Genomic DNA, 14082 nt, shown 5'->3' with positions numbered 1-14082 from the left:
ATCTGGACTACAGATACATGCTGAACACATGTGGGCTGTAACAAGTCAGAAATTTTCTTCCAAGACAACCTTTGCTTGAAAAGTGTCCATTTGTTGGAAGTTGATGGGGGAAGCAGGCACCCAGGGTCCGCAGCAGAAGGATTAGCCACCACTGGGCTCCCCAGTTGGTACCACCATGCTGAGGTCTCAGGTCTGGGCATCCTGCTCTGGGGCGTCACTCTCCCTGGCATCTGAGGGTGAATTAGAAGCAGGCCAAGGTCACCACGAGAGTCAAGGTGTGTGAGGAACTGGTGGGAATGGGAGAAGGTGGCTGCTCCATGTAATGTGGGGGGGAAATGAAATATTTCAGTCTTCTTACGGTAACATTTTTAAGAGTTTCTAGTTCTGAAACTCTTAGTTCGCTGTCATTTCACAATGAAATTGATTCTTTTTCTTTTCTTTTCACAAAAATTGTGATTTCCCCCCCACCCCGTCCCCGAGTTCTGCATTCCAGCAGTCTCCTGCAGAGGCCCCTGTGTTACGATGAGGGGAGTGGGGTTGCAATGAAGGTGGCTGTCCTCTCCCCTAGGCTGTGGGCTTGTAGGACCTCTGACCAGTGACCCTTTCACAGGAGGCAATGGGGAAGCTGCCTGCCAAATGACTTCACGGTTTGGTCTGAGTGATCCAGGAGAGTTTAGCTAACGGTGAATTTGTGGAGCTCATTTGGTACAAGAACCTTCTGTTCAATGCCAAACGCTGGAGCAGTCAGGTTTTTATATTTGCATGTACGTGGGTACTTGTAAATAGACTTTCTCATTAAGCCCCCATTCCCACGCACTGCCTCCTCCAGCACCGACATAGGGGCAGTCACCTCCAGCGAGGAGGGGGGGGCCTTCGTCCCCCTGCTCGCCGTGCCACCGCAGCCAGTGTCTGCTCTCCTGCGAATACAGCTCTGTTTACAGTAGAGGAAACTGGATGGGTGAGAATTAGTTTTTAAGAGAGAGTTTGGGTTGAAAACACCTCTGTCCTCACTGGGGTCTGCTCCTTCGAAATTTAACACGAGGTCTTATTTTATCTTGTTTACGAATGTGGATTGTGTGCTCAGGGGAGTGAAAGAAATTATTGATACAGAACAGAAATGTCAGTATTTTAACTCAATTCATGACATTCATCTAGAAAATGTCATTCTTGCCCCATACACGTTGTATCTTTATTTTCATATTGTTCGAACTTCTGATGAAACAATCTCACTATTTTGTCTTCCCATGTCGATTAGCTGATGAAAACTGATTTTTAAGAATTCCAGATTACAAATCATTGTCATATCTGAAGATTAAACTTGTCATTTTTCATGATAAATGGAAATGCAAATAATGAAGTGTATTAGAATATTGATCAGAGGCTTGCCTTGAGCCAAGCACAGCGTGAACATCTTTATGTTTGCTGGCAGTAAACCAGCTTCTCTCTTCTCTCTGTTTTGCACAGTCCTACTAAGCCAATCCTCACTAGAATGAGCACAAAACAAAACGAATAACAGCTTTTGTACATCAACATTAAAATGGGAAGAAGCTTGGGAAAGGGCCTACGACAGAGAAGAACGCTGATGAGTGCAAAAATGCCTGATGGGTAAGCGCTACCTTCTAAACATAGATCAGCCAGACGTGGAAGTGATTTTTCAGAAGAGAAATGCAATCATGGATTACACACCAGCTCATTAGAAACTGTTGCTGAATACAGCATCCAGAAGACATGCATGAAAAGTCATATTTGGGGAATAAATTAAAAGGGGTGTAGTTGTTGCTAGATAAACATATGTAATATATATGCATTGAAGAGGTTTGTAAATGTCATTTTTTTTATTCGGATGGAAAGCAAAAAGCTTTAAAACCTTTCACAGTAGAGAGGCAGTTAAGTCCAGACTATTCCTATCCCAGTAGCCAAGAAGCTGATAGGACATCCCTCTTAAATTAGCATTTATAAATAGACTCTCTGAATGTTTCCATCACCTAGTGGAAAAAGCATAACTTTTACTGCTACATTTCTGCACTTCATTTACTTCACTGTATAATAAGTTGACTAAAACTGTAAAGCTTCTCAATTTTTACTGCATATGTGTTCCAATTAATCTATGTCTGTAACAAACTTAAGACTGAAAAATTATTTCTGACCTATATTCTAGTTCTATGAAGCATATATACTATAAGGTACATCTGACTGAATATCATAATACTATAATTTCCCAAGACACATAGAATTGTTTGTATTCGAAGCGACAAAATAAAAACACATTCTTTTTTAATAGGAGAATGTAATTTACCCCTTAAATGTAACATACAGCTGCTCACTGCAAGGGCATTTCTATTCTTTTCCTTGTCCTGCCACATAACCACTGAGTGATACTCTCTGGCCCATGCTAATGCCAATCAGGCGAGGTGATCTAACGATCCCTTCTGGCCTTAAACTCAATACATAAGAGACTACTAAGCAAATACACATTGCAAATAGCTATGTGAGGGCTGGGTGCGCGGAGCCCCGGGGCACTGATGGGGCTGGTGCTTCCCTCCGCAGGGGCTCGGCAGGTCACTCCCCAAAGGGCACCCTCATTTCCAGAAGCCACTGAGCAGTAAAACAGGGGCGGGCACAGGGTATCAAGAAAGACCTCATAGCAAAAGGCCTGGATGCCAAGCGCCAGGCACAGAGCAATGGAGGGAAGCAGGGACCCCATCTCCTCTGCTCCTCTCCGGTACCTCCCAGCGTGGCACGTGTCTCCTCCCCCTCAGGACCGAGCAGGAGCACACTGCTCCCAACATTTCTTCCACCCTCTCCTGCGTGTCGCAGCTGAATCCAGCCTGGAATCAACACTGCAACGCTAATTTCTTCAGATTTTTTTAAGCCTGTTGCGTCATTCTTTGGCTTTCAGGGGAAGTGGCTAAAATAATAATTCATTGCTAATGCCGATCCCAAATAATACGATACACTGAAGACATGAGTAAAACATGAGTTAAAACTGGTTTTTAACTACTGGCTGCACAACACAAGTTATTCCAGAATTTAGTGCATAAATCTCAGAAAATTTATTTTACTTTTGAACAAAAAATTATATTTAAGCAAACTGTCAATAAATAAATACAGGGAATTGGGTAACACTTCTATCTAACTACCAAGGTACCAGTGTGGTGCTGGTTGTCTTAGAGACTGAACGCAGACGTGGATGTCTGCCAAGTAAATTTATATGTGAATCTGGGCAGCATTTTTTTAAAAAACATGTTGTTTTAATCCAAATCTGCTCTTGTAACTGTGTGTAGGACACTCTCTGATTTCTACAGGACCAGCGTTAGAGCTGGTCAAAAACCCCATCCAAATCAATCAACCACCATAAACGTATTCCCAGTACCTGCTACTGACCTGAAGGGGATGGAAGGTAAAAATCAAGTAGTTTACACATGATGCTACATAAACTCATTAAGGTCCCACTTCAGACAGGTTTTTAAATCTGTGATTAGTCCAACCAGTGTCAGCTGGAAAATGCGCATCCTTAAGGGCTGGATGCATTCAGGAGTCCCTGTTAAATGGTGTCTCGGTGAAGCCCGTCCTCATTCATTGCTGTTATTGACTCACAGCCACATTCTCACCTCAAAAGCCATGAAGGGGTTTGCTATTTGGATGTGCTATCGTATCACCATCTTCACTTGCTCCTTAGGTTTACCTCTATCCCACATTACTGCAGTTATGGCACTTTGGCTGCGACAGAAATCACCAAAACAGGGTTTCTCTGTATTACATTATTTTGTTATGGACTACTAAGTTTTGCATCATGGTGACTGTGTAATGTAAAAGCCCTTTCTAAATATACACAAACGTTGCAAAAGAAGTATCATCACAAGACCTTGCAACCCTGCCAGGGCAGCTCAGTGAATATGTACCATTTGTACATAGTCAGAAGGAGAGACATACCAGGATGTACATCACTGAATGTTGACTCAGTATGAATAGTATGTTTTATCTTTTTAAATGTTACCACTTTCCCATCCCACTCCACTGTAACTTGTCAACTGTAATTTTTTTTTAAGTCAACAAACTGTAAAGAAAACTGTTGAAATACCTGATTTTCTGTAAAAAGTAATAACAACAATAATTTTTGTTACTTTAAAGTATGCTTGGTATTAAAGTACCTAATAAAGTTCAACAATGAATTTTGTAGCATACTAAAATAAAGTGTGATAGTGCTTTTCTCCAGCTCATCTGTGGTAACGGCTGCTGTTGTTGGGATTACTGTCCTCCTCCTAAACACAAGCCTGGCCATCTCCTACACACCTGTACCTACACAGATCCCTAAGGTATGTAAAGTCCAAGCAAAATCTGATCTCTTAATGAGTGCAGGGATTTCTTTGTATGCGTGGGTCAAATTCACAGTATAAGAACCTTGTTGGTAAGTTATCTCCAGCCTCTGGTACCTGACTATATATATATATATATGGGCAACAATATAAAGTTCCTGATTACTTTGGTATAAAACTTAGTTTATAGTAAGAGAAAGGAGAGTGTAAATTATTTAGGAGTTAATTATAGTTACATAGACAACTGCCAGGTTTGCAGGATGCTGAAATCCTGTTAATTTTTATAGGCAATGCATTTCAGTTATTCCTAAATAGATTGGACATCTCAAAGAAGTGATTTGGAGGACACAGTAAAGCTTAGAAATTGATTCCCCCTAATGTCACTGTATGCAATTACACAGGAGCCATCAGGGGCTGTCAGAGATGTACATCATCCCAGAGCTTACACCAACAAGAGGTAAGTACTTGTCAAATAGTTGCTGTATTTGCCTCCATGATCCTGATGCAGTGTTATCTGCATTTGGAGATGATCTAGAAACAATTGTGACTGGGGTCTAATTATTCTCAAACACCTGGGGTCTGCTGTATTTCGATTGGAGTAACAGATCAGCTTCCCTCACACCATCCAGCTTCCCCTGTTCTAGGTAGGAAAATGTAATGCTGGGCCCAGCAGCTTTCTGTCCATTGTCACTCTGCTAGTCTGATGTCCTTCAAACATTTAAAAGTTTTAGTAGTTTCACCTGATTCTCTGAGGATTTGAAATGGAATAAGAATTAGAAAATTTAAAATAAAAAAATTAAAAAATTTAAAAAAAAAAAAACAACAAACCAAAACAAAACGGATTTGTCCTGACTAGTTCATACATTGAAAAGCCAGCCATATGCTGAGTACTTTCTGAAGTAGTGCCAGAAAGCAACAGGGTTTTTTCCCATGTGCTAAAGTCTAGAGGCTTACACATTTCTCCTTTCCAAGGAGCTCTGCGCATAAGGGAATGGCTTTGCCTGCTGTTGGAGTAGCTGGCAGTACCTGCATGCATTAGCCATACCTGCAGCCACTCCACCTTGATCTGTGATCCTCACAGATTAATAATTTGAGAAGAGACTTTCACAGAAGACCCAAAATTCTGCAGAAAGTAGAACATGTAGTTTAAAAATTCATGCTCTTCCCTTTATATCAAACGTTAGTCCTGTGCTGCCAAATACATAAAGCCAAGGCTTGCATTGATCAGATACTGCCATGACGCTTTCTATTACCCATCTGTCTCTTAAATTTTTGCTTAGCATTACTTCATACTGCCTTCTGAAATGCCTTTTGCATTTTAAAAAGTAAACTGATATATCCTGCCCTTCTTCCAGATAGTCTCGTAACACCACTGCGGGCAGTCACATAGCTTTTCCACTTCACAAGGTGACGAGGGAAGTATTGCCTGTGCAAGAGAAATTTCTGGGGAATAAAGTATAAGGAGGCACCTTGTGCTCATCAGCTCCCGAGAGGAGTTGTGGCCCCTAATTGCCTACAAGACACTAAAAAGCTCCTCTCCTTTTGGAGTGGTTCCAAAAGTTGCTGCAAAACACTTCCTGAGACTACTCGTGTGAGACCGGCCTCCAAGTCTGAACATCGGCTCAGTCACCTGGGAAAACAGCCTGGAAGGAAAGATACTCCAAAAAGCTAGGAGCTGGGGCTGAATTTACCTCCACAAACTGGTTTTAAATTAGCATAACAGTACAGATTATTACTCCTGATTTTGTCAAGTGCAAGTTAGCTTTATATTAGCCTAATATAGCTGCAAGAATTATTAATAAGGACATTAATTTATGTATTAATAATTGTTAATAATAATTATTAATCTATTACCTTGCTATTTCTTAGGGAAAAAACTGAAATAAAGATTGTCAAAATCCTATATGCTAGACTGATGTCTTTTTTATATGATTACCACATATTTAAAAAAAATATTTCCACAGTTTGACCGCAGAAGATGCTCTAGAATGTCAGTTACATTACCAGTTGCGCAGACTCAGGATTTCCCCATTGGGTCTTAGTACAGAAAGGTAGGAGTTTTGCTCTGCCATACAAAAGACCAGGCACCTCATTTCTTTGATGTTTCTCAAACATGGCCTTCTCGCAAAATACTGGGCGAAGCACTGGGATGTCAGCACAAATGTCAGGCTTATGGATATGCAATTAGCACCTTGATTCTCTTTTATCTGACTATGCCAGCACAATGCAAAATTAGTAATGAGCTAGGTGGGAGACATTTAAGTTTGAAAAAGTTCTCCTCTCCATTTGCTTCAACTTTTTTTTTCCATTAATAAAATGAAATTAGTTGGAGTGATAAGGAATAAAATAATTCAGAAATTCTGAAAGAGCTTCCAGCTTAATACATGCTACCACTGTGGGCTTTTTTAATTTTATCTGCTGTAATATAATATGAAATTCCTCATTTACAGATTTTAATTAATTTTGCATTAAGTAATGTGAAAATTCTTCAGACACAAGATACCTTGGGGGTGCCAGCAGCAATGGAGGGGCTTTCCTAGAGCAGCAGCTGGCAGTAATGGATATTGAGTATATCTGTGCTGCCATCTAATGGGCGGCCTCTTCGGGGGGTTCTTACTTGGGAATTATTTAAAGCCAGCTTTGCGTTTTCATTCATAGAGATCAAGGTAACAAAACCAGTGCACATGTAACCTCCTGTGCCTCTCAGAAGCAGGGCAAAAATCAAGAGGCGAAACTGTCAGTGTATTAACTCACACTGGACAGCTATCAAGTTTGAGAACTTCTACGTTTGTATTTGAATTTCTGAAGACTGAAGAGAACGAGCTTCGTCTCTGTAAATGTGGGTGAGAACTTTGCCTGACATTTTTAAAGCATTTGCCAGAGCTGTGCAGCCCAGCATTTCCCAGGGACAGGTTTCTGCATTTCCCAGAAAGGGCAGACACTAACCCTCTATTTACCCTCTCAAGGAACAAGTGGGTGATGATGACATTGTCTTCTCTCTTAGCATGTGACTTTACTTCAGGCTTTCAGTAATGGTATACATGGCTACTCTCTCAGTTCGCTGTAATCACATCACTTTATTAGAAAATATTTAGCAGCCTTCTACTTTTTCCAGTTTGTGGATCCCTTCAAATTTTCCACATCCCTTTCTAGATTTTGTATACACACATGACCCTATAGAATATAAGAACTTGTTTTTAACAAGTGATCTCCTAAAAGCCATCTGTGCATCCTCAGACTGAAAATCATTGTTCCAGAAACATGCCTTTTGGGACTCCGTGCATTCCTATACCCCCTTTCCCAAGAATTGTTAATTCTCACTGTTTTCTACCCTAGTCCTCCCTTTCTCTCAGTTTTTCCCTACTCAGATGTTCTGTCCAATCCATTGAATCCCTTACCCAGAAAACGTGATGCTTAAAGCTGCTGGTTTGGGGGAAAGGGATGGTCTACATTGATCATACAGCTTAACATGAAGTAACTGGTAGGAGGACTCTCCATCACCTGAAAAGGCTGGGGGATGCTTTCATGATGGCTAGCTAAGAAGAACAAATAATCTGTCCATCATATCTGAAAATCTAAATCCTGCAGAGCAGAATAATTTGGCCTTAGGGCCCCACTCCTGAAGGAACTTGATGACTGAGTAGGGTGAAGACCACCTCTGAGAAACAGGCAGGACACCAAAGCTACAGAAATAGCTCAGGGGCTGAGCCCACCCACAGGGCAATGTGAATTATGGAGAGACATAGCAGAAGAGAGGAATCAGGGCCGGGAGAGCTGAATGGGAGCCCTGAAGAAGAGAGTCCCCTATTGCCATGCTAGAGAGTCCTTCCTAAATCCCATAGCCTTTCACACCCACTCTCACCTCCAGCATAAGCTGGGCAGGAGGGCTGTTATCAAGGCTCTGAGTGGTGTTTGGGAGCATGACATTGAGGGAAGTAAGAGCAGAAGTAGGAAAAAAAAAAAAAAGTTAGGTAGCTTAAGTCCAACCCCTGTACCAGAAGATAACCATAACCGGCCAGCATTCCTCCAAATTGCTTTTGTTGAAAGACCAGAGGTTAATGGGGCTACTGAAATAATGACCCTGAGACAATACTGAACATAGCACTGATGAGCTATTGTCATGCAATAGGACACTCATGAGCATCTTCAAAGGTGACAGAACATGGAAAATTGATGGTCCCTAAAGGAACAGGACATCAGATTTAGGCCATCCTAGACAGCATTTGCTCTGAGTATACTAAAATTTGATTAGATTATGGATTACCAGGCTGAAGGCTGGGAGCAGTTAAAGCCCCTCATCCCAGAGGAAGAAAGCAGGGACTCTAGAAGCCATTAACCATGAGCAGAAGTGTGCTGTGAGGGTACAGCAAGACCACCAGGCTGTAGAAAGCATACCAGTAGCAACGTGCCCTTCCTCCCTCGTGAGGCTGTGCAGCCTTCCCACAATCCCAAAGTGATGTCCCCAGGCCCCTACCACTCCCTGGTAACTCCCAGGGAGTGTCTGGAGAACAGGAACTGGCGGCAGAGCCATCCCGCTCGGGCACCACCCGAGGAAAGAAGAGGCTGGGGATGTGGCAAAGCCCAGAGAAGTGAACTGGGAAAAGTCCAAAGCCAACACTGGAGTTTGGACGGGGTTTGTAGCAGAGAAGCTCCCGAAACGATAAGAGTATCACCACACACGTATGTCCCATGCATTTCATACTGAGGCACCTGATAGTCGTCTCAGAGGCCTTAGACAATGGGCCTCCAAAATGAGTTTAAAATAAAATGACATTGCGTGTATTTAAACCAACTGCATGACTCTGCCTGCTACTGTTGCAGGATGGGAGTCACTGCTTCGTGTTGGGGTCTGAGGAACTACCGTGCCAGGCAATATTCTGGTTTGCCCGTCAATCGTCGTTGGACTGTGCTTCTGTTCTGACAGGGAGGCCACACCTCCAGCTGTCACCTTACCGAATAAAATATGTGCTTGTATTTCTTCCCCTTTTTGCTGCTTCTCTACCCTTACAGGCTCCTCCAAAGTAGAAGAGCAAAATATTAATAATATCTGTACTCAGCATCCATGAAAATCTCACAAACGCAGCATGTTTTACTGCTTTTCGGTGGCATGGGTTTTTTCCTTTTTACAAGAATTATGGAGGGATGAAGAGGCTGGGCTAAACTTTTACACACTGGAAAATGCAGGGGAAAATCTCAAAACCTGAGATCCGTGCCTGAGAGGTCTGGAGTCACAGCATTGCAGGAACACTCATGTTGGAGGGGCCCTGGGAGGCCTCTAGTCTAACCTCTTGCTCCTTGGGCTTTATGCAGTCTGGTTTTACAAACATCAGTGATGAAGAGTACATGGTGTTTCTGGGCAACCTGCTGCAATGCTTAGTTAGCCTTGTAAATGAGTCAATAATTAAGTAAATATCAACCAGGAGACACTGATACGTGATATCAGAGCAGCTGCCATGTGCGTGGATCCACTCTCAAGGGAAACCATTCCAATCTTCTTACAGTACGTTTTCAACTCTTAGGCATGTGCACAGAGGTCAGATTTTAATATATTTATAGTGCTAACTTGTCATTAGTACAGAATTGTATTCTTGCTGTAGTTGGAAGGAATGTATTTCACATAAGCTTGACCATCCTACCTGTAAGAGCTAAACCCAGAAAGCTTTATTACTGTGTTGAGAAGTAATAAATGTATATAGACCAAAAGAGAAATTATTGGTCTGTTGCTCTCACATTTGTAGCTGTGCTTTCTGCAGAATTCCCCAGCCAGGAAAAGTCAGGTTGAACTAACATGCAGCTACCAGACCCGTGCCTGCAGCCCAGGCAGTAAATCAAACATCTCTGCCAGCATGCAGTACCTCAGTTTCATGTTGTGTAAAAATGCCAGGTTTTGTGAAAACTGTTCTGTTTTGCAGGGTTAGATTGGAAGATTTGCAACAGGTTATCAATGAAAACTGAAACACGTTGTTATGCAAAGCTGCTGTTGAAATCCAGAATGATGTGAAAGAAACCAAGTACAAGTTCCTTGTGCTTCAATGCAACTTGGTGGATGTAGGAGCACACACGCTGGTTTGGTGGTGTAGAAGATCAGTGTAACAGTCAGTGGTGTCTGCTTCCAGACCATGAATTCTGTTCATCTAGGACCTCTTCTCTGCTGGTGGAGGAAATCTTCCCAGACACAAGGAGAGTACTCAAAATCTGGAGACAACTACGTGGGTGTTATATTATCATAGCCTCTGTTTCTTGCTGGACTTAAGCAATCTCTTGAAGGTGGTAAGTCTTCTTTCCTGTTTCTCCGATCTTGTTGTCCCACTATCCCCCTTCTACTTTCTCAGCAAGCATATTGCCAATTATCCTATTTTTTTAATTGAGAGTTTCCAATAACTGGTGTTATTCTGAAAGCCCAAGTAAGTTATTCTGGACTTCTCAATAAAAAGGTAAGGATGTATTATGTTTGTTTTGTTGCTTTTGTTGGGGTTTTTTTCCATTTTTAAAGTGACTTCTGAGCACTCACGGTCATGATGAAAAGCAGGAAAATACGCATATCACGTATTCTAAAGGTTTCTAAGACAGAAGGCAAACAAAAAGAACTCAAAGCTCAATTGTACTTAAACCTCATTATTTTTAAGCCAATCTTACGCTACTTTGTAGTCTGACTGACTATATTTTAATGCCAAGGACTGCAGTAACCAGCTAAAAAGACCACTTTTCCTGGGGTGTGGAAAAGAACATGCCAGCCAGATGTCGTCCAAGGCCAGAAAATGAAGTAGCACACAGCAGTGAAAACAAGCTCCCGGTCTGAGCTGCCTGATGCAGTGCCTGCTGGGCACTGCGCCAGGAAACAGCAGCCTGAAGCAGAAGGTTTCCAAGTTCTTACGCCTGTTCCCTCCTTTTTCAGCATGTTTCTATGTTAGGATTTTACAGATGAGGCATTTGACCCACAATCCAGCACTTAATTTGCTGTCTTTCCTTTGCCTTCTCCTCTCCCCCAGATGCCAGATGGTTAGTATCAACAAGAGACTTTTTAAGCAAAGGATTTTATTGAATACAACAGGAAGCACAGGGAAACTTTACAGACTGAATATCATTCCAAAAGGTCAAGGGAGGAGAAGTATTTACAAAGACAGAGTAGACCAGAGCCCCTGTACAGTCCAGACCAAGATTAATTGTTTGCAGATTGTGGTAGCTAAATGAGAAGCCCAATGACACCTCCCAACCCCCAAAACCAGTCAATGTCAAGTGAAGGCCCAGTCAAAGACACAGATCTGCTACAGTTTTGTAAAGATTTGGGGGTCATCACAGAAGGAAGGGACAAATCATCAATAGTGCTTGAGCACCAAGACCCAGGACTTCACTGCCTGAGTTAAGGAGCAGACATGTTGCTAGAAAAAATATTTGTTTAATATGCTACAGCTGTGAAAGGTCAATATGATCCTTTTCTTGGGACTGGCCAGTAATTTTAACTAGGAGAAGATAAGCAGATGCATCACTCAAACCAGGTGCAATTTCTGATTCCACATATGCCCAGCCGTGTGGTCTTGGTTGTCCTGGTTCTTTCTTGTGGTATGCAGGGATTAGTCCACCCTGCGGCCAGATCAGCTCCATCAGAACTACCAGTTGTCCCAATATCCCTGTTATGTCCTCTTTACCAGACAGAAGCAGAGGCATTTGTCCACTGGCCTCAGGTCTTCAGCAGCTTCATCAAAGCATGAGGCCCAGCCATAATTTTGCCTGGGCTGTCCAATGTGCCAAAATCCCAGACCAATCACTGCAGGTCGGTGTCATGGTTGGCTTATGTCAATCTAAGCATGTGCTACCGTCAAGAGGAGCAGCCTTGCCCTCCCCTGCCTGCTCCCATCACCTCTCCTGTGTCAGTCTAGTGCCTGTGTATCTGCCCGGTCAGCTGCACCACTGAGCTGGTTCAACCCACTCCGTGGCCACATGATTACCAGTGCCAAAATGCATTGGGAAGCACCAACATGGGGACCGAAAGGCAAGCCCACAGTAGATTGACATATTTTGTTCAAGAAACCTGCACCATGACTGTGTGTGCAGAGTAAATCTGGTGCATTCTGATCACAGGATGACACTTACTTACTGTGCATAATCTGAACAACCCCCCCAGTGCTGGCACAGTAGGTCCAAAGCACCCCAGGTGTATCAGACTTGAAGGACACATGCTGTGAAATCTGTCTCTCTGTGACTGCTCAGTCTACCTTATCTGCAGAGACTGCACTGGACAACTCTGGCCACCTACACGGGACATGCTGGATGTGTCTAATGCTCCCTAGACACAGCAGGATCGCTCATTTATCTATGGGAAGGGCAGTTCCACCTAGGACAACACCACCTGCATCCATACTTCTGCCTGCAGCTTCCCAAATTTCCTGTCTTTACCTCAGACTCAGGACTGTCCTGAAAGCAATGCACTGTTGCATAAAGTGAGTCAGATGCAGATGAGTCAGCTGTAAATGCTACCAGTGGAAGGGAAGGGAGATGACCTTGACTACAAAGGTTTTTAATCTGACAACAAAGCCTTCCATACACTTGGAAGTTGAAGCTATTCAGATAGAGAAATATGACAAAAATGTGTAAGTAGGAGGGTCATCCATTGTTAGTACATGGCGAGCTGCCTCCATTTCAAGTTTCGAATCAAGATCTGCCTGTCTTCAGGAAAGCAACATTTGGCCTCGATTGAGGCATTTCTGAGTAAAATGGTATGTGTACAGAGACTGTGTATCGCCGCACGTAAAACCCCGACAGCCCTGCCAGACAGGCTTTAGCAAACCTTCCTGCTGTAGTTCAAGGAAGACTTGCCCCTAGCTCTTCCCTCCACCTTGCTGCCAGGGGTTGCCAAGCCCATCCTGGGGCTCGCAGAAAAGGTCCAGTGATTGTCAGAAACTGGCAATTAAGATGAGTATACACCGAGGACTTGGCCCGAGGGTGTTGGGCTAATGACTCCTCTGAGAGCATTAATGACAGCAGAGGAGTTAGGAGGGAGGAGGGGAGTCACAGCCGGGGAAAAGCAACTTTAACCAAAGGATCGGGACTAATCGGAGTTCTTTTACCAGTGCTCTCCAAACAGCTCACAAACTGGTCTGGCTTTCAGCCAACATAAAACGTGTTATGTGAATGTAGGGTAATTAACATTATATAACTGAAAAAAAGTATTTCCAAGTTTAATTAGGTTTATATGAAAATAAACCTAGTTTAAGCTGAATCTTCCCGAGAAAAGAAAGAGTTGAAGGTTCAAGGTTGATGTTGTTTGCCATGGGAAGTTATTTATGTATAGATGCTAGGAAGATTACTTAAATGCTACTGAGTCAGGAGGAGCAAACAAACTCTGGCCAAGTGTGAAATACGTGCACTGCACTGAGCACCATCTTTCCCTCGATGTGGTCTGCGCTCCTTCAGTTTCCATTTTATAGATGCTTGGTTGAACTGCAGATTCATGAGAAACATGGGAGCGAGTCCCAGCAAAAGGATATTTTCCCCTTGTTTTCCTGTGTCGTATAAGCATAGGAGCAATGAAAACAATGAAAAGCCAAGCTGCACCCTTTTGCTCTGCACGACTTCCTGAAATTTCTCCCAAGCGAGATAAACCGGGCTACAGCCAAACACAGGTCACGGTTAAAATGGCATCTGTTAGTTGTACCGCAGAATTTGGAAACAGCCACATTTTCACCCCATCTGCTTCTCTAGGAAAAATTACTTTGTTTCCCAGGTGTATAATTAGATATAAAGGGGAAGTTTAAGATGAATATCCTCC

The 14082-nt window shown here is 42.8% G+C and overlaps 1 protein-coding gene across 3 annotated transcripts in view; it reads left to right on the top strand.

Annotated features, from left to right (window-relative positions):
* The window catches only part of LHFPL3 (LHFPL tetraspan subfamily member 3), a 279660-nt gene extending 275445 nt beyond the window's left edge, over positions 1 to 4215 (top strand). For all 3 annotated transcript variants that reach the window (XM_052790226.1, XM_052790225.1, XM_052790224.1), the window contains one exon: positions 1465 to 4215. Coding sequence is in view for 1 of the 3 variants with exons in the window: in XM_052790224.1 (XP_052646184.1) it covers positions 1465 to 1493 (29 nt within the window). In the remaining 2 variants the exon portion in view is untranslated. The remainder of the gene's footprint in view (positions 1 to 1464) is intronic.
* Positions 4216 to 14082: the final 9867 nt, after the last annotated feature.

The sequence above is a fragment of the Harpia harpyja genome, chromosome 6, assembly GCF_026419915.1.
Source record: "Harpia harpyja isolate bHarHar1 chromosome 6, bHarHar1 primary haplotype, whole genome shotgun sequence".
NCBI classification, from domain to species: domain Eukaryota; kingdom Metazoa; phylum Chordata; class Aves; order Accipitriformes; family Accipitridae; genus Harpia; species Harpia harpyja.
The sequence above is the reverse complement of the archived record's forward strand: the minus strand, read 5'-3'. Positions and strand labels throughout refer to the sequence as shown.